Consider the following 21,569-nt stretch of genomic DNA (forward strand, 5'->3'; position numbering starts at 1 on the left):
CAGGTTTTTAAAACTAGTCGTGTCAAAGTAAAGCAGTTTGGAAAGCTAGCGCCAGTCTTTAATAAGGCATATTACTGATGTACAAACGTTCACCAATTTCCAATTTTCATTTAAAATATCAAACTCATTCACAAAATAAAAGTACTCTCGAACCTCGCATACCAACACTTATCTACGTGTAAAAGCAAGCCAAACAGACAACTGTGTAAAAACCGAGAAGTTGTGTGTATTGCTGTTATGCATGTTTAAATGGACCTGAGACGTTATGTTAGAAGTGAGGTACGTATTCCACACTTGAGATTTAGCATACAACTAATTAAAATGACTAAGAATGAACTTTTTATATCTTTTATTGCAAAGAAAAGTTAAACAGATTTTGTGCATTTACATTTTAAAATCTATACAAATATTCAAAAGCTTTTTTCCCTGCACATTGTAAAGGTTGTTGATATTTGTAAATTTTAATCGTTAGCCCTACTGAAGTTTAACAATACTAGTACCATATTTAATGACCTTTAGATATAATTTACAAGAAATAACTTCGTAAACTAGCCTATAAGTATAACGTAAAGTTTTAGAAAAGTAAAGACAAAACTAGTACCAGCACAAGTAAGACGATAAACTGGTTATGTTTCGAAAAACTCTGTCCAGATATTACAATTTTTGTTGTTTTTTAATATTACTGATTTGACAACCGACTAGTTTTTTACGCCTTCTGTTGTCGTTAAAATGTATCGTAGGTACAATGCATGATGGTAATGTATCACAAAGACAACTGTGGCATGTTAATTTCTTTCTATGCTGTCTGGTATCCGACTGTAAATCTGAAAGTTGTATTGAAATAACCTCAATTAGTGTAACTAGACTGTTTAGTTAATAATTATTGTTGTGCTTTTCTGATTATATGCTTCATGATTTTTGTTCGGCCAAATTTTTAGTAAAATATCCTTCTTTTACACGGGTGCGGGTCTTAAAAATAACATTTAAAATGAGAATATGATCATTTTTAACACCCTTAAACAATATGTGATATTTAATTTAATGTATTAACATTATACATCTTATTTAGTGCTTATTTATGAACAGTTGAGAGGTGACTTCCCTCAGATCCCTGGACTGTAATTAATTCTCTCCTTGTTTACAAAGTCTGAGACTGGCACACAAGACTGTGAGTGAAAAACTATCGTCTACCTATATGCTTGAGAACACTTGCAAAGTAGTTAAAAAAATGGGCCTAATGTGGGAAAATATCAGCACACAACCCACTAAGTTATGTTACGAGAAGATTAAATATTTTCCAACTTTTTAAACGAATATAATTTTGACAGTACGTTTTCTGTTGTTTTTCTCGGAGCATCCGAAGGCAAAATTTTATTATTGTGATTGATCTGAGTTACAGTTTTTATTTTCCATGTTAATATGTTATGTTACCGAATGTCTTTGTGAGACACGTAAAGAATAATACCTAGATTTGGTGGGGAAGTTGTAACAGAAAAAAAAAAAAAAAAGGAATAGGAAGAAAAATAATAGAAAATAAAGTAACGGTACAGAATTGAAGTACCTGTATTAGAAAACACGTTTTAAATATATTTAAAGCCACTAAAATGTTGCCCTCTTCTCGAACATTAACTTTAAGCCTCTCGTGTACAATAAATGAATCGTGAATAGATGGGTATTAGGAAACTACAAATGGGGAAACCAAGTTGTCCGACCTTTTTCCAGAAATTATAGATGGCGTACCGCGTAAAAGCTATTCTGTGATTGGGTTGCTTTACGAATTTTAATTACCATTTTTAACTCGCTTTCTTTGAATGTTCCACTGAAGTGTACTGTAGCCACTATTTAGATACAACTGACAGTTCTAGACTCAGACGCGCTTTGAAAAACCAACTACGTTAACAACTGACTCTGTTGTCTAAGGAAGAAAGTGTTGCTGTCTTATCCATAAAGACTAAGGAAGTATGTGTTACTGTTGTATTCATATAGATAAAGGAATAATGTGCTGTTATATTGACGTATACGCGCTCGTATGTAAGATTGCATGCTTCAAATGTTAAACTGTAAAATTGGTCTCACAAAAAGAGGTCGGATGTCAACGTTACTTATTATTCACGATTTTTAGTCTGATATACATCTTTACCGCTGTGCTTAATTTTTAGCTGTTCTTTGGATACAGCCAAGATTTTCAGGAAATCTGGAGAAATGCAATAGTTATACAGTGTTTATATATTATTTCGAAGTGAAATAAAGACGTTGAAGACATTTAAAGAAATAATCAGTTTCAAAAACTATCGACTTTACATGTAAAATATCAACTATGGTTTCCAAATTTAAAGTGCTGATGCATAAAGTAAAACTCGGTAGAAATAATTCCAACGTTTACGAGGAAAATAGCATATGCAGCAGATTGTTTTGAATTTCGCGCAAACCTACACCAGGGTCATCTGCACTAGAAGCCCTTAAGTTAGCGGTGTTAATCGGGATTTGTAATTTTAAAACGATGCGATTTCATCCCACTTAATCTACTTGTAATATTACTTTGAAGAGTATTTTGTTCACCGTATTAACTGATAACAAACACATTAAAATATCCAACCCAGATTTATGTGTTATTACTTTTACCTTGCCTGTGTTACAACACTTACATTAACTGATTTACTACCCTTCACTCCTATGTTATAATGTTCTTACCTTATCTGTTTACTACTCTTATTTTGCCTGTTTACCCACACATACCTTGCCTATTTTAATCATGGCCAAGTGGTTATGGCGCTTCGACTCATAATCCGTGGGTCGCGGGTTCGAATCCCCGTCACACCAAACATGCTCTCTCTTTCAGCCGTGGGGGCGTTATAATGTGGCGGCCAATTTTACTATTCGTCGGTAATAGTGTAGCCCAAGAGTTGGCGGTGGGTGATAATGACTAGCTGCCTTCCCTCTAGTCTTACACTGCAAAGTTAGGAAAGGCTAGCGCAGGTAACCCTCGTATAGCTTTGCGTGCAATTAAAACAAACCAAACCAAATTCACAATGTCCCAATGAGAGGTGCGAGTCATATCTTCACATCTGTTTACACATTAATAGTGTTTATCTTAAGTAGCTGTTTAGGGTTTAGCTCTTGGCAACTCAGTGGTGGCATTGTGTTTTGCAGGTTGACCATAAAAAAGAAGAAATGGGATCGCGTAATATACTTCAAAAAACCTGCACTGAACCTTGCGCAATACCTTACTTCACAGAAGAAGACTTGAGTTATCTTCCAGCAGATACCGAATCTTATAACATGCCAGTTCCAAGCGAAAATATTTGGAAAAAAATTGATCTTCCAAAATCTCCACACTCGCCTGAACTAGATCTGTACGAGGACTGTCATCTCCCACTCAGTGAACAGGAACACTTACAGCTGGAATCAAGTAGTGATTTTGAATCTTCACGAAACATTTCCGATCTTGATTTTAGTGTTCTTAGTTGCTGGCCACGACAGATGAAACCAGCAGCGATCAAAGATGGTCTGAAGGTAGAGTTAATGCATGACTGCATGTGGTCTGGCCTTTGTTCGGACGATTGCAAACAGAAAGAACAACTTGCAACTTTTGGATTCACTTCTAGAACTTGTCCTCCTATAAATCCTTCGTCACTCGCTAGTCTTTCAGCAACGACAAACTCTCAGTCCTTAGCTGATGATTCTTCTACCATCCTTCCCCGAAGATCAGGTCCTTTGAGTAATGACCACAGTTATTATCAATCTCATTTCCAAACTCAAAATGGGTACCATAAAACAAACAAGTTACATCATTGCGATTCAACGCCTAATAGGCCAAATGTGGAGCACTACGACAGTGACACTTCATCACACTTCGGTGAGTGAATGTCAACCTGTGATATCTTAACCTCATAATCTGTTGTATCTGTAGTGGATTTACAGTTATAAGTTTATTATAGTACCAACGTTTGTTTCTGTATAGTTTTATTTTTTTGCATGTGACGTATATTTTTACTGTGTATTGCAATAATCCCGCGTGTTCTCGGAATTTGTAGAATATTCTTGAAAGTAAAAATCAACAATACTTGTTTTACGAAAACACGTTAGAATATTGTTGAAATGTCTAGAAACTCGATGCTCCGAACGATAAATAGTAGTAATATTATTGGAGTGTTTTAGTCTATTTGCTATAGACCTAGGAAACTATAATTGTTATTAACGCCTTTTAATCGAAAAACTACAGAATTATACCACGAACGTTTATAGAATTCAAACATGTTCAACCATTCAAATTCAGTTAATTACTTCAGACGTTAAAATTTGTACTAGGATATTAAATATCATCATCGGTAAAAGTAATCCGTTTGAGTCTAGTCAAGCTAGCTAGCTTCAGTGAGCTGTGATAATATCGATTCAGAATTAATTTGCTCGTCATGGTACTGGATTGTCGATAAAATATTCAGTTCTTAACGGGATATAAGATTGAATTTGGTTGTTAAGTTTGTAAAAAACTGTTGCGTATAAACTATCATTTGTAATTACTATTAGTAATAACAGTTATAACTTGTATTGTTGTTTGTGTATTAAAATATATTTGTTTTAGAAAGAAAATTATATGTATCGGTCTTGTTCGCAAATACTATCAATTTGATACATACACTGCTGGCCAAAATCTTAAAGCCAATGAACATAAAGAAAAAAACATGCATTTTACATTGTTATACTCAACCACTTATTGGGAATAGAGCTTCGAAAGATGAAAATAAGAAACGGGAAAATAAAAAAAAAATTAGCATTTAATAGGGAAAATGTGAACACTATGAAATTAGCCTAAATACTAGTTGGTCAAAAGTTTAAGACTATACTGAAACAAAGCGTTAATCGGTAAACACGGAACGAAATTTAATCATTTCTGTTCAAGCATAAGCGTTGTCAACATCTCCCACTGACATCTCCTGTGTTACATTGAGTAAAAACATGGCAAAGGCTAAAAAGTTGGCAGAGTTTGAATGTGGCAGAATTGTCGAGCTGCAAAAGCAAGGTCTCTCTCAACGTGCCATCGCTGGTGAGATTGGGCGCAGTAAAACTGCTGTTGCAAATTTCTTAAAAGACCCTGATGGATACGGAACGAGAATTTCAAGTGGTAGGCCCAAGAAAATTTTGCCGCCGTTGAGATGGAGGATTCGACGGGTTGTCCGGCAAGACACCAGCCGATCGTCGAACCAGATTAAGGCCCTTACGAACGCAGAATGCAGCTCAAGAACAATATGACAGCTTCTACGAGAGAAAGGCTTTAAAAAACCGTAAACGTCTTCAAAGGCCACGCCTCCTTCCACAGCACGAAACAGCTCGGTTAAACACTGCTGAGAAGCACCAAACATGGGATGTAGAAAAGTGGAAGAAGGTTTTGTTCTCTGATGAGAAAAATTTAACCTGGATGATCCAGATGGCTTCCAATGTTACTAGCACGATAAGGATATCCAACTGGAGACATTTTCTACACGACACAATGGAGGAGGTTTCATCATGATCTGGGGTGCTTTCTCCTTCCATGAAACAATGGAGCTTCAGGTTATACAGCGACGTCAAACAGCAGCTGGCTACATTGGCAAGTTGGAGAGAGCATCCATATTGACTGAAGGCTCACGTTTGTGTGGAAATGACTGGATCTTTCAGCAGGACAACGCTGCAATCCACAATGCGCGCAGGACAAAGGACTTTTTCATGGCGAATAACGTGATTTTTTGGACCATCCAGCGTGTTCGCCCGAACTGAACCCCATTGAAAATGCTTGGGGGTATATGGCAAGGGAAGTCTATAGAAATGGACGTCAATTCCAAACAGTGCATAATCTTCGTGTAGCCACATTTATCACTTGAAATAACATTCCAGCCGGCCTTCTACAAACGCTTATATTGACCATGCCAAAGCGAATGTTTGCAGTTATTCGCAATGACGGCCGTGCAACTCGCTACTGAGACCTCTTATTGGACATTTCCTACCTTGTTTAGGGTTTCTTTTGGTATGGTCTTAAACTTTTGACCAGCTAGTATTTTGGATAATTAAATAGTGTTCACATTTTCCCTATTAAATGCTAATTTTTTTTCCCCTTTTCTTAATTTTCATCTTTCGAAGTTCTACTCAAATAAGTGGTTGAGTGTAACAACGCAAAATGCATATTTTTTTCTTTATGTTCATTGGCCTTAAGATTTTGGCCAACAATGTATTAAACTTTAATTATATTCAATTTCAAATTTCTGGTCCTTTGAGATTATAACACGTAACTTGTTTTTGAATTAAGCACAAAGCTACACAATTGGCTATCTGTGTTCTGCCCACCTCGGGTATCGAAACCCGGTTTTTAGCGTTGTAAGTCCGCAGACATGCCGCTGAGCCACTGGGGGGCAATACGTAACTTACATAACATAATAAATCGGAGACTCGTCCGAAATAATGCGTAACATAATAAACTGGGGGCTCGTGTCCGAGATCTGAATAAGAAAAAAACAGTCGAAATAAATTAAAATTCATATCATATGATTTATATTTATCAGTCCCAACAATATTTTATCATGTCTGTTTATCAAAATTTTCATGAATCAACCTCTCCTTCTTTAGCAACTAGAAAAATATAATAAAAGTGAATTCCTTGAAGTTGCCATAATTTTAGAATTAAGATTAAAAATCAACGAGAAATAAAAACTAAAAAAACTGTATTGTTTAAATATCAGTTGATGATGATTTGTTGTCTGAGGAAGCATTAGGGGAATACTGTAATGTCTCCACTAGCCAATCAGGGTTGAGTGATAAAGACAAGTTAGAAGTCCAATTAAAACTCAAACAAATCGAGCTTGAGCAAACATGCATCGAAGCAGAAAGAGAAAGCAAATGACTCGAGGTCGAGCAAGCTGCTATCGAAACCGAAAGAGAGAATAAACGTTTTGAGGCTGAACAAGCCCTTATTGAAACTTGTCAGTATATTAAGATACTATCATTTAATGCAAATGAAGTTGATAAATACAGGGTGTTCGGAAAGTCACTGTGCAGTTTTGTAATCGTATTTTATTCAGTCTATTTCAAGCCAGCAACTGATAGCGGTGTTTAGAAACAAAATAAGAAGGATCCAGGCCTGTATTGATGCCAACGGGGGTCACTTTCAACATTGTTTATAATTGTCATTCTTATTTACCTTTTGTATTCTATGTTGAAACATGTCTGTTAATAAATATATAAGTACACAGTGACTTTCCGAACACCCTGTATATCCATCATTTTGAAAGTTGGAACCATGGAATGGCCCACCGAAAAATGGTCATAATTATTACAGTGTTTTCTTTATTGGTAAAGCATAAGACTTATGCTGCTCTGTCTCTAGAAGACTGCCTCAATTATGATAAGGTTAAAATTGCTATCCTCAAAGCAGACGATTAGTACTGGAGACTTATCGCCAAACGTTTCGAGCTTATCGCAAAAAAAAACAACCAAACTTATATAGAATTCGCCCACGAAAAATTTTATTTTTAATAGATGGTGTAATTCTATGCATATGGGTAACAACTGCGACAAAGTAAGACAATTATATGTACAAGGGACGACCTCAAAATTTATTTGGATGAAAAGAAAGTAGAAACACTACAAGAAGCAGCTTGTCTTTCTGGTGATCACACTTTAACACACATAAACCACTTTTCATAAAAAGAAATTCTTGCCAGCTCAGGAAAAACCTGTTTCTGTCCATTTCACTAAAATTGAAAATTATTCTAAAAAAAAATCCAGCTCCTATGGTTCGAAATCTACAGACAGTCATCATAAAACTTTATCCAAATCATCAGAGTCTGTCTGTTATTTCTGTAAAAAATCTGGTTATTTTTTATCCAATTGTTGGAGTTTGAATAAAGAAAAAGAAAATGATACAACACCCAGTGCATTTGTGTTCAAATCTGAACATAGTTTCACCAGATCATCCAATGTTGTTTATTTGGCCACTGATAAAAAAAAAAAAAAGGCTGATATAGTTAGGAAGGAATTTTGAGCTTTAGTGTCTGTTGGTTCTGTGTCTTTGACAAATGCACTCCTAATCCCGTACCCATATGTATTTTTGTATTACTGGGGTGACTCAAACATTATTATTAGGTGTATTGCCTTTAAATTCGAGGTTTACCGCTGGTGAGTCTTTTAATGGCTCAGAATATTGAAAGTTGGTTTTGTTAATGCTCCTTTTCATAATATTTATTTAACATCAAACCTAGTTTCGGAACCAGTTGCGGTTAGGGTAAAACTTATTCTGCCAACTTAAGATGTATCATTATTGTTGTGAAACTTTGGATGAGGGGGAAAGTTGTTGCTCAACCCAAAACTAGTAGTGAGCCGATCACTGTTTCATCCAGAAGTGTTTCGTGTACTGTAACTCGAGCTCGGGCTAAGAAATCAAGCCAAAAAGAAATGATAAACACATGTTCAGAGAATATTATTATAGATTTGTTACAGACATATTTCAGGGTTCGACATAGATCTTGTGAATGTTTGTCCTATTTACAAGTCATTGGTGAATGATAATGATTGACATGATAGATCTGGTTCGCTTGGTTAAGTACCGTTTACCAGAAGTAAACTGATATGAGCAAGAAAAGGATCCGCAGATCTCCTCAATTTTTAAATATGCGTGTGTATGTGTTTGTGTGTTTTCTTAGAGCAATGCCACATAGGGCTATCTGCTGAGCCCACCGAGGGGAATCGAACCCCTGATCTTAGCGTTGTAAATCCGGAGACTTACCGCTGTAGTAGCGGGGGGCTTTAAATATTCACTTCCAAAGAATGAACTGAAGAAAGTTACAATTGGTTACTTCTTCGAAAATGGAAATGACGTAAAAACCCGATAACCTAGTGCTTTCACAAAGTGAACCTTCCTTTTTCAGTTTATCCCTGAAGAAGTAAGGCCCACCATTTAAAGCGTTCGGATTATAGGGTTTACATTTTATTTCTATCAAGAATTAGTGAACCTACGTGTTTTTCTAACATCATGAACTCGTCAAAAATGGTGTGTGCTTTTGAGAAAATGGAGACCACCAAATGTACCAGCTTCAGAGGACTTGCTGTAATTCTTCAAATAGTTGTTCCAGAAGCATATCATTCTGAAATATTGAAGGTTGCCCATGAACTCCCCATGGGAGATTACGTAGCTGTGACAAGACATGTTACGAAATTATGAGACATTTCTTTTAGACAAAAATTAAGCATGGTGTTTCTCACTTTTGTAATGTTTGTCATACTTGTCAAGTGACTGGAAAACCTCATAAGAAAATTTCTATTGCTCCTGTAAAACATATCCCAATGTTCGAAGAACATCTCATTCATGTAATAATTGACTGTGTTAAGCATAAAAGATGATATTTATATTTAAGCACTTTCAGGTGCTTTGTAATTTTGTTATCAAAAAGTTGTTTGTATCATTATGTTATATATTTTCATAATTATTGAAATTGTATAATTCTTTAGCAATGTATTGTATTTAATAGATTATCTATATATGTGTAATATCATGTATAAAAACTATGTAACTCAAATTTTTAATTTTCTAACGTGGAGGCGTGACTGATTTACCATTATACGTTTATTTAAGTACCTATGCTTGTTTCTGTAATATTTACTCTCTGCATGTATTTTTTTCTTGACTGTTTATTTCGCAATCTCTCCTGTTCTCGGAATTTGTAGAAGATTCTTGAAGGAACAGATAAATAGTATTTGTTTTACGAAAACGCGCTACACTATTGTTGAAACGTCGAGAAACTCGCATAATTACTGTATAAAAACCGACGCGCCGAAACCCAAGTAGTAGTAATATCATTGGACAGCTGCAGTCAGTGTGCTATAAGCCTAATAAGCTATAATTGAAAGCAATTAATCGAAAAATTACAGAATTTGACCAAGAACGTTTATAGATTTGGAATATTATCAACCGTTCAACTTCAGTGAATTACTTCGGACGTTAGAATTTCTACTAGAATTTAAATATCATCTTCGGTAAAAGTCAACCGTGTGAGGCCAGTCAAGCTAGCTTGCTTCAGTGAAGTGTTTATTTTTGAAATTCTCGCAAAGCTACACAAGGGCTATCTGTGCTAGCCGTCCCTAATTTAGCAGTGTAAACCTAGAGGAAGGCAGCTAGTCATCACTACCCACCGCCAACTCTTGGGTTACTCTTTTACCAACGAACAGTGGGATTGGCTGTCACATTGTAATGCTTCCACGGTTGAAAGGGCGAGCATGTTTGGTGCGACCGGGATTCAAACCCGCGACCCTCATATTACGAGTCGAACGCCTTAACCCACCTGGCCATGCCGGGCCCTGGAAAAGTGAAATGGATGTCTATTTACACGGTTATACTTGACAATTAGGGGACCAATAATATGGTTTCCGCTTGACATCACGTGTCAATACAGTGGCACTAGTCAACGTGAAATTTAGTTTCCTCGAAAAGGGGAGAGGCCGCCTGGAAGGGCTTACTTTTTTAGTCATTCGCACTATCATACAGTAGTGTGTTATCTGTCAGTAAACACTAAAGTGACGTCACATAAATGACGCTTAACGTTATAAATATGTACTGTCGTGACGTCAATAAAACGACCGCATGTCATAAGTCACGAGAAGAATTATGCACTGTGTAGGCTCCAACATAGTATAAAATATAAATTTAAAAAACAAGAAGAAATAAGAATATTTGTCACTCTTAAGCTTGGTTTTATTTCTTCGTGAGACAGAATAATGTCGTGGATACTGCCAAAGTAGGCCTATCTTAGTATAATAAGCTCTCCCCAGGTAGTCTATACTGTTTCAATACTAAGTATACCTTTAAAATAAACAAACTGAATCAAGACTAGTTTGTTCTAAGTCGTTACTTTTAGTACATAAAACAACTGCTGACTAAGTAACTTTTGGTCTGAGGATGTTTGGATATTCAATATAATAGGGCAAGCAAATATCGCCTTTGGTGCGTCTTAAAACTTATTGCGAGAAATATTTGTCTTTTTACAAGGGCACATTTGGGAACTTAAATTTGTTTTTCTTATCAAATGAAATGCTGCTTTACCAAAAATTCACAAGTTATAAATTGATTATAATCTATACTGTTCTAAGTAATATAACCTTTCAGAAAATGGCAAGGTTGTGAAATAAAGAGAAAAAAAAAAGCCATAAAATATGTACAACAAACCGTCAATACTGGTGATAGTGGTGTCATCTATACCCTATTACTGTAAGTACGTTATAAGATTTATTATTACAGTGTACGTTGCTGGTATAGCGAGCAATGTATGAACTTATAACGTTAAAATTCAGGGTATGATTCCACGCGGAGGACACAACAGATAGCCCAAAATTCAGGGTATGATTCCACGCGGAGGACACAATAGATAGCCCAAACGGCGCTTTGCGGTAAAACACACACTTATACGGAATACACGATTATACGAAAACAAATTTCGAGCCTCCGTAATAGGGGATCTTAAATTCTATTAAAAATAAGTGTCTTCAACATTAAATTTCTATTTTTAAATAACGGTAACACTCTATGAATTACACAGAAAATACAGATAAATGTCAGTTAAACAAGAAATAATGAATAACATCAGTTTTGTTTTTTCTTTTCGAAAAACGTTCTGGTTCATAATGCAGAAAAGTTATTTTGTTAAATCATGTTTAGTTGAATCGGTATACTTAAATGAGATGTATCTTTGTGTTTTGGATGCGTTCGTGTCAAGTAGATGACATCAAATATCCAAATTTGGTGTTTCTTAAAACAGTTGTTGAGAAAGAATATTGCAATTCTTGTTGGAATATTTTAAAGCATAATCAGAGATATTAATCAAACACTTGTACCGAATGCCAAATATAGGTTACATAATATAGACTGTTAGAAGTCGTTTTTATTGGGGTTATTCATTTAAAATATAAACAGTATATAAATTGGTGGTGTAGAGCGGGTTTAACTCAGAATTATTGAGAAAATAAGTGTTTTTGTACTGTAGCAGTGATTTCTCTATTTGAATTTAGCCTACATTTACTCAAAACTTGCTCATGTCAACGTACCTAATTTTCTGTTAGATTGACAGTGGAATTTGGCCATCACTCCTATAAAACACCCACCCAGCCGTAAAATGGTAAACATAATTGTTTAGTGTTTTTTTGTTGTTGTTGTTTTTTTGGGGGGGTGTCAACTATAGAACCTCAAATCAACCGTTCGGCCCTATAACCACTACAAAGATAACTTGACTCAAAGTTAATTGGTGTTGATTTCGTTCAGGGAGGGGAAATAGATGATTTCTTGATATATAAAATATTGCAGTGGCTATTTAGCTGCAAAAAAAAATATGAATATTGATAAGCTACGATTACTGCTCACTTAGTTTAGATAGTGAGTAATAGTAAATTACGAGACTGATTTGTTTTAATTCCCTCGATTTTAAAACAAATGATACCTGTTAAAGTAGAGCCGGCATGGCCAAGCGTGTTAAGGCGTGCGACTCGTAATCTGAGGGTCGCGGGTTCGCATCCCCGTCGCGCCAAACATGCTCGCCCTTTCAGCCGTGGGGGCGTTATAATGTGACGGTCAATCCCACTATTCGTTGGTAAAAGAGTAGCCCAAGAGTTGACGGTGGGTGGTGATGACTAGCTGCCTTCCCTCTAGAGTTACACTACTAAATTAGGGACGGCTAGCACAGATAGCTCTCGAGTAGCTTTGTGCGAATTTCAAAAAACAAACAAACAAACCTGTTAAATTTTATTTAATAAATGTCAATATCCGGGTGATCTTCGAACTACTAAATACAACAGCCCATAATTTCACGACCATGAATATTGATAAGCTTTCAATGTGATAACATAATGTTTTGGGACAAAATGGGACCTATTGATCCATCTCGGCTGATCTATTCTCTAAATCAATTTAAAAGTATTAATAAATGAATTCAAAATGAGAGAAGAAATCTTAAAGCCAACCTTTATCATTCATATATATCTCAAGCTTTCTCTTAAACTCACTTAAATTTACTGCTTTTTCAAAATCCAAAGGCCAACCACACTGTTAGAAAAGTAAAACTGTCTTAGCTGAAGGTGACTCCCACCCTGTCATAATTAATAATTGTTTCTCGTATTCCAACTATTCTCACTGTTAAATATGGAGAAAAAGATGTATAAGCTTGTCAGTTCCGTTTACAATCTGAAATACCTCAGTCAGATCATTTCCTCTAACTCTTCCCTCCTTAAGAGAAAGTAGTTTGTGAGGTTTCAACCTCTTCACGTATGACTACCCCTTTATCCCAGGCACCATTCTCTGAACCATTTTCAACAGTTCAATGTCTTTCCTCAGGTAAAGAGCAAAGGCGGAACACAATATTCCCAATGCTGCCTAATCAATGACCCATACGTGAAGTTATATACTGTTTAGACGTGTATTTAATATTTCTGTAGATACAACCTAACACCCAACTTTCCCTACCACTAGCAACAACACTCTGTTTTAATGACTTTAGATTTATGACTAAATGATCTAAATCCTTCTGTAGATCAGCAGCATGCTTTCACAGCTAGCAACACCTAAGATATTAATATCATCTGCAAATTTAAGTAATTTAGTGATCATTATTTCAACTGTGTCATTCATTTAAATTGAAAAAAGCAAAGGTCCTACAATTTAGCCATGAGGTACCACACATGTAACATCAATCTAGTGTGACTAAACTCTGTTTATAACAACCCTCTGTTTTCTTCCATCCAGCCATTCTTCTATCGAATTACCCAACTTATTTTCACACCTATAGAGATAATTTGCTTTATAAGCCTTTTATGTGTCACCTTTTCAAAAGTTTTCTGAAAATCCAGATACACCAAATCTGTACTCTTACTTTCATCTACATAAGCAGTAACCTTTCCAAAGAATGTCCAAAGATGTGTAAGGCAATATTTTCTCTTAGTGAAACCATGTTGACTATCTGATGACATTCTAAACTTTGTTAAATGACTCTGCAAAGCATCTTTTATCAGACTTTCCAAAACTCTTCCCGTAACTGTGTAAGACTAATGGGGTCTATAATTGCTGTCACAGTTTTTATCATCTCTCTTAAAAATACGCGTTCTATTAACTAACTTTCAATTCTCTGGTACCTGCCCAGGACTAACTAACTCAGGACCTATTCGAGGACTAACAAACCCTTTCCTTACAGCTGAGTTAATAGCTGTAGCAAACCAGCCAGCCCTTATCTTATTTACATGTAAGCCAACAATTCCAGAACTCTCCCTTTCACTGAATCAAACTCATAAGTCTGACCAACCAATCTGTTCATCCTCATGTGCTAACCTAAGGCTAGCATTTACCCCTAGTGACCTACTTATAACTTCATCCCCACAGTTAATGTTGGGCAGTGTCACTGATAAAAGTAAGTTATGGCTTCTTTATTTATATACTTATTAATTACCTCTGGCCTACATTTACCAAATCATTAGCCCCTATGTACACCACACAAACCGAATCTCTGCTAGTTCCTTTCATTTTATATCCTGCTCTGTCGGTTATATCATCCACCATAGCATAATCTGATTTCTCTCTGTTTATCCCATAGGTTATTCTACCAATATTAATTGTCAGGGAATCGCCTATTACTATAACCTCTTTATTATCCACATCTTTCACTGATTCTTGTTCTCCCTCTAATAGTTTCTCTTCTGCAAGAAACCATGGGTTAAAATTTGTTACTTAACATAATAAGTTCGCTAGAATTAAATAAAATATTTTTAGTTTTAGCAACAATATTAATCTGTTTAACTTTCTGAGTGTCATTGTTAGCTTATATATCCCTTACATGTAAAAACTTAAGCTCCTCCTGAAATGGTGCTGCCATTTCTTACAGTCTATGCTTCTCTTTATCTGTTGCTTCTACTTTAATTATAATAGCTTCCAACTTCTCCGTCAATCTTCAAACTGTACATACAAATTTCACATCTTCATTTGTAGCTTTTTAAAAGGTAAATGCCAGTTTCGAGATCCCAAATAAAACCCACTCATTGCACCCATTACACGTGGCAAACTGTGAATGCTTAATTCTTACACTAGTCTTTAACCATTTTATATATATACTTATAGCCTAAAAATAAATACTTAATACCAGTAGCCTATAGTTAACACAGTTACTGTTAACCCTATCTTTTAACCTGTTCAGTGCCGTAGACGAGATAACTCGTCCAAGCCGATCGGTAACACAGTGCCACAGACGAGTTAATTTGTTCTCAGTAATACCTAACTTCAACACTAGATGTCAGCACCATACATGTATTTGACCTACTTACAAATTGTTTCACTTTCGATCCAAAATGGCGTCACGAAAAAGTTACAAAATGAAGAAGCATTAGAGTTGTATTGTACCAGCTGAAATACTTGGCATACAACAGGTTAAGAAGGAATTGTATTGGTTTTATCACTAGTCTATCTTTACACTAGAACTTTATTAAAAGTGGCAATAACTAGTCTTGGTATACGTAATGTTAATAAATTAATAAATCTAGTATATTAGTTTTTAGATTGTATTTATTCAATAAAAACAAGGTATTTAAGTTATTTTACGATTTACCAGTAAATTGAAATACACCTAAGCATGAAGTTATTCTTATGTTATTTAACCCTCTTTACTACTTAACTTATAGTATTAAATAATATTCAGAAATCCATAAGATATTATCTTTTCAACGCCCTGTGCTAATATGTTTTGATATTTAAAATGATCATTAATTTTATTATTGTTGTAGATTGTCATTATTAAAATATTTGAACTGCATGATATTTAGTATTTCAAAGTTACTTGGCCCGGCATGGCCAGGTGGGTTAAGACGTTCGACTCGTAATCTGAGCGTCGCGGGTTCTAATTTCCGTTGCACTTAACATGCCTGCCCTTTCAGCCGTGGGGGCGTTATAATGTTATGATCAATCCCACTATTCGTTGGTAAAAGAGTAGCCCAAGAGTTGGCGGTGGGTGGTGATGACTAACTGCCTTCTCTCTAGTCATACACTGCTAAATTAGGGAGGGCTAGCGCAGATAGCTCTCGTGTAGCTTTGTGTGAATTTCAAAAACAAAACAAAGATAGCCCTCGTGAGTGGTGATGACCAGCTGCCTTACCTCTGGTCATCACCACTCACCGCCATCTCTTGGGCTATCTTTTGCAAACAAATAGTGGGATTGACCGTCACTTTATAACGCCCTCACGGCTGAAAGGGCGAGTATGTTTGGTGCGACGGGGATTCGAACCCGCGACCCTCAGATTACGAGTCGAACACCTTAACTCACCTGGCCATCAACCATGCCCTTCGTTTTATTCAGATTCTTAATTACCTCGCAAGAAATAATGTAAAACCCAATCTATTTGTTACACGAAACCTTCGATTCTTCTGGAAAGTGTTTTGAATCATACTGGGTAGTGAAGGTTGCTTTTACACTTCCCTTTCTAGTCTTCTTTGCCTATGTTTTTTTTCCTGTTCTTTGTTAAACTTCAAAGATGGAGTTTCTTATACAATAAGTCACTTTTCTTGTTATGTCAACATTAAACTGTTTCGAGTCCTTAGTAATTTTATTTCTGTGAGATATTAACGTTTTTTAGTTTTTCGCTAACATAATGATTAGCGAAACACTATTGCTTTGGACAATATTATTATTGTTTGTGAATGTGCTATTATCTAGTTTAACCTTTACGCCTAAAGTTCGGTAAAAATCACTAACAGCAGAGAAATGTTGAAAAAGAACCAGAACATTTATTTAACGAAATCTTTATCACAAATTTTAGGCATAGCTTTCTATTTGTATCTTTGTTGTAGTTAAAATATACAGTGGGATTTAAAACAAAAACGTAAATATCTTCAGATCTTAATCTATCTTTTATTATGTTGCAGTTAAAGAAGAAGATGTGACTATCGAAGTATCACCATCCAAGAGTAAAAAAGAAAGGATTGTTGACACTTAGTGAAAAAAGCATTCCACGCAAATTATCATATTCTATCGATGATGAAAAACTGGTTGTCCGGAAAGCGATTGAACTGGTTGTGTTACCATGCGATAACAGTGCCCTTTGTGTTGCTATCGGACGTAGTAAGCCGTCAGGAATTCAAAGATTGAACTACAGGAAGTTTGAAATAAATAAATCACGGACTAGAAGAAAATACAGCAGTCGATCTAGCCTTAACTCTGAAGATTCCATAAGAGTTAGAAAAGAGCACAGCAGCATGGAAAGGAAAAGACGAAACGATTTACGTTTCGCCTTTCAGATCCTCAAAGAAAATGTTCCTGATTTAAAAGACAATTCTAAGGCCCCAAAAGTAATGATTTTAGAAAAGTCAGCTGCATATATTTACCAGTTAACTAAAACAAGCCAGATGTTAGATCAAACACTGAAAGCTGAAGTGAAGAAGGAACTGGAACTCCAGCAGAAACTACGACAGCTACAGAACAGTGCCTGTAATGTTTGTATAACTGATTTATAGTATTATACGTGTCATATGCAGACAGAGGTAACGGCTGATAATGGAAGACAAATCACTTTGTTCTATGCTCTATAAATCTTCAATTGTTGAATGTTTTTTTCTCACTTTAATACAATAACATAAAATAACAAATTTACCACGTTGTATTTTATAGTATGAACATATTAATCTTAGAATTAAATTTTTGTTGCCAGCAGTTAAATGTAGACTGTTTCCACCTACTAAGAAAGTAAATAAAAATTTAGAGTGAAGCTATAATATATATATTATTAGTTTTTAGTGTCATGTTTCGTAAACAGACGACTAGGGTATTGTGTATTAACTTAGGCTTAGCATAAGTTGAAATATTTAAAAGTACCATCGAAAGAGAATCGTAGGCTTACTGGGTAATTATAAACGTTTTCAGAGAGGTGCGCGTTTACACTACAATGTATTTGCAGCACATTACTCTGAACGTCTCGCTGAATCGTTAGGTAACTTGTCTGTATAGAGATTTAGGTGTTTGTATACCTCTTCCTCCCCCTCAATACATGGTGAATTATTTCAAATTACTACACGGGGATTGCTCCACGCACTCACTCTGATTCGTATAGATAATTATTGTAATATTGATGTGTTGAATGCAATATATTTTCATTAATTCATGCGAAGTTCTACACATGGAGAACAGTTCATGATGTAGTGTTCACATTTTTTCCTTCATTTTAAATTTCCTCCGTAATATAAAACTAATGAAGAGTTAGAAGTAACTCATTATGTAGTCTTACTTTACGTTTATTTCTACTGTATGTGTAAACTAGGGAGAAGTGCTTTGGATTATTTTCATCATCTATACAGTAACAATCTAGTTCCCTTAGTAATTCGTTTATGCACTAATATTTCTCGAAATAATGTAACGAGTTATGTAGGAGTCTATCGGTTATTGTTTCTATGTTTGCTTGACTTCATTAATTTTGAGGAGATTGATCGTGGTACTTTGTATGCTGTTGTAAGTAAGGAATTTTGTACTGTTTGTTATTTAGTTTTAATATTATTTATGTGTGTGAGCCACTTTAATTTGGAATCGTACGTTAAGCCTAAGAATGTTGTTGATGTAGTTTGGAGAAATGCTCTGTACATGTATTGTTGGTGAGCATTTTCTTTAACGTTTGGTTAGTTTTGTAAACATTGGTAATTGATTTTTTGGGAGGGACATTTATATTCATGTGATATTTTTGACGATATTAGACTATTCTATTTAACTAACATTGTAGATATTTGGTTGTTATAGACGGAGTGTATACACTTTTCTAGCCTGTCACGTCATCTGTGAAGTGTGAAGATTATAATACGTCATAAGATCATAATAAATAGTTGCTCCTTGGTGGGTTACCTTTAAATTTGAAGAATTAAAACGCTATCGCGTCTCGAAATCCGTGTTTATTGTTATTTGCGGCACATTTAAAGGTTAGTTACAAAAATGAATTTTTTAAATGCATCGAGAGCACGATTTTGTATATTAATAGTTCACAAATACAGTTTTTATATATTTACTACAAATTGCCGTATATGCAAAAAAATACAGTTTTAATCAATTATTTATGAACACTCTTTCATGTAAAGGTTTTAAAAACGAATACTGTTTATTTTATTGAAAACCAAAACCACTAAATGTAAGAACATAAAATCGGAAAACGATTCGCTAATCCTGTATCTACTTTTGATATTTCTGTACTAAAATAATAAAATCTCGTTTCTACAAGATGATCGAAAGTAAAATTTACGTTACTTTCAAGTACCCTTTGTGTTGTTCTGTTTTATTAAGAATAACCCTGTTTGGTTCGGCGCAGGATGTATTAAGAATCACTGGCAGTGTGGTGCTGATGTGCTCTAAAACAAATAACTCTCGGTATTGTATTGATGTGATATATTAACAATAACCCTCAATGCTAACTTTCTTTTCTTTTTTAACAGTTGCCTCTAAATGTCGTGTATTGCTCTGCTCTAGACAAGTACTTCCAATGATGTGTTGTCGTTTTTATTCAGAATAGCCCTAAATTCTCTTAATATTATATTAAGAATAATCTCTTTTCTTTACTTATGGCCTAGTGGTAAGCGTTCACGGTTCAAGTTCCGATTATAAAATTACGATTTGCATTTTGGGGACGAGAGTGCGTTATAAGAGTGATGATAAAAACCAACAATTCGATTAAAAGAAGCCCAAGAATTGATAGTGGGTGAAGATGACCAGGATCCCTATCTATTAGTTTAAAACTAGGAGTTCCGAGAGGCACAGCGGTATGTGTACGAAATTACAACGTTAGAAACCGGGTTTCGATACCCGTGGTCGACAGAACACGCATAGCTCAATGTATAGCATTATGTTTTACTGTTATGTTTAAACAAAACTAGGAACATCTAATGTAGAATAAGTTTCGGTAAATTTGCACGAATATCTGAATCAAACTTTTTACTACTGTGATCTATAAATCTATAAATAAAAAATAAGCATATTGTTATATTAATACAAATAAAGTAACAGAATACAGAAAATTAAAAACCGTCTCAACTAATCACTAAGCTTGTATAGGAAAAATGGAAGATTAAAATGTATTATTCGGCGTTCTGGAGAAACTTGAACAAGCGCACAAAATATGAAACCCACACAGAAAATGTACACACATAAAATGGTCACATGATTACAATAGCCAATTGTAATTTACTTCCATGTGGAATATAATATAGAATGGCTAGAGGGTCATAAATTGTAGTTTTTGTTTCTTGAAGATTACCTGAAATTAGGATAAATATATTTGAACTATATATTTATAGTTCTTATAAAATAAAAGGAGGCACATGTGGTTTTGTTCTGACATCGATGTATTGTATGATAAGAACAGCGATAATTTAGAAAGTGAACGTCTTTAAGACGCTCGTATCTGAATTTATCTGCGTGGCTCAAAAAATATAATAAACATGTCGAAATATGAATCTTGTATTAAGTATAAAACTAAGTCTGAATTGTTGGTTGATTTAAAATGGGTAAGGAAACAGCTTTACATTTGGGGTTTTCTGTTCTGCTTGAATAATTATTTTATGTGCTTGCGATGGTATAACATTTCAGATACGAAATATTGCTTGAAATATTTAAAAACAGAAGAAACTGTTATATCTAGTTCTTTCCTAAAATGCAGTTATTAAATGTCTAAAATAATTTCTTGGATATTTCTCATACTAGAACCAGCGTTATTTAAATGTTTCCTTGGAACTATTAGTAAAAACGTGTAAATAGCAAGATTCAAAAGATCACACGTGTCACCCCGTACAGGATTTTAAGTCGTGCTGTGCAAACCATTCGTTTAGTGTACGTTGCACGTATTTTCCTAACAACTTTGTCTCATGGCTCCACCGATTATGTAATTCAAATGTAACTCAGTTTAAATGGCTGCCCGACTCGAACCATTCTTCCATTTGTTAATGCATTTTAATAAAAGCGTTGGCGGTGGGTGGTGATAACTAACTGCATTCCCTCTAGTCCTTCACTGCTAAATCAGGGACGGATAGCGTGGAAAGCCCTCATGTAGCTTTTCACGAAATTCAGAAACAAACAGACATTTTAACTTCATGTTTGTGTACAGGAAATTGCTGATGGTGCATTGAACAAACAAGTTGTTATAAGGTGTTTTGTAAGTTGCACCCTATTCTAGCTTTAACACTTCATTCCTAACAGTAATAATTAGAATTTTTTACATTATTTTTAAAGATATTTTTTTATAATAAAGATTACTTTGCATATGTATTTTGACAAACCAAGATCTCACGAACCTTGCGAAATATTGTTGGGATTACGACTGACAATATCATAGAAATAAGTGTACCTAACTGATGAATGAATACATTCTAACACTTATAAGTAAGAATACTGTTATTAAATTAGTTGTATTCGTTACTGATTCAAGTTTTGATTATGAACTACATAGGTAGCTTGTGTTGTTCAGAAGTTAAAGGCAGCGGTATGTCTGTGTACTTAACAAAGCTAGAAACCGGGTTTTGATACCCTTAGTGGGCAGAGCACAGATAATCCATTGTATAGTTCTGT

General features: G+C 35.0%; 1 protein-coding gene across 2 annotated transcripts; it reads left to right on the plus strand.

The window, feature by feature from the left end:
* The first annotated feature begins 1 nt into the window (after position 1).
* Positions 2-20,138, plus strand: LOC143235453 (uncharacterized). Of its 2 annotated transcripts, none has more exons than XM_076473646.1 (3): positions 2-279; positions 3,151-3,856; positions 16,904-20,138. In XM_076473646.1, exons 1-3 carry the CDS (start codon positions 250-252, stop codon positions 16,972-16,974), a joined length of 807 nt encoding a protein of 268 aa, XP_076329761.1. In that variant the 5' UTR covers positions 2-249; the 3' UTR covers positions 16,975-20,138. The 2 variants fall into 2 exon arrangements, with proteins under 2 accessions (XP_076329761.1, XP_076329762.1); XM_076473647.1 differs by lacking the exon at positions 2-279 and adding an exon at positions 1,848-1,959.
* The last annotated feature ends 1,431 nt before the right edge of the window (positions 20,139-21,569 follow it).

Source organism: Tachypleus tridentatus, chromosome 12 (assembly GCF_004210375.1).
Source record: "Tachypleus tridentatus isolate NWPU-2018 chromosome 12, ASM421037v1, whole genome shotgun sequence".
Classification (NCBI taxonomy): domain Eukaryota; kingdom Metazoa; phylum Arthropoda; class Merostomata; order Xiphosura; family Limulidae; genus Tachypleus; species Tachypleus tridentatus.

What these genes read in the sequence shown, in the direction of transcription:
- LOC143235453 (XM_076473646.1), top strand. Translation starts at nt 250, where the DNA reads ATGGACCTGAGACGTTATGTTAGAAGTGAG. An exon ending in GACGTTATGTTAGAAGTGAG is followed by an intron (nt 280 to 3,150) that starts GTACGTATTCCA and finishes TGTGTTTTGCAG; the next exon opens with GTTGACCATAAAAAAGAAGA. An exon ending in TGACACTTCATCACACTTCG is followed by an intron (nt 3,857 to 16,903) that starts GTGAGTGAATGT and finishes ATTATGTTGCAG; the next exon opens with TTAAAGAAGAAGATGTGACT.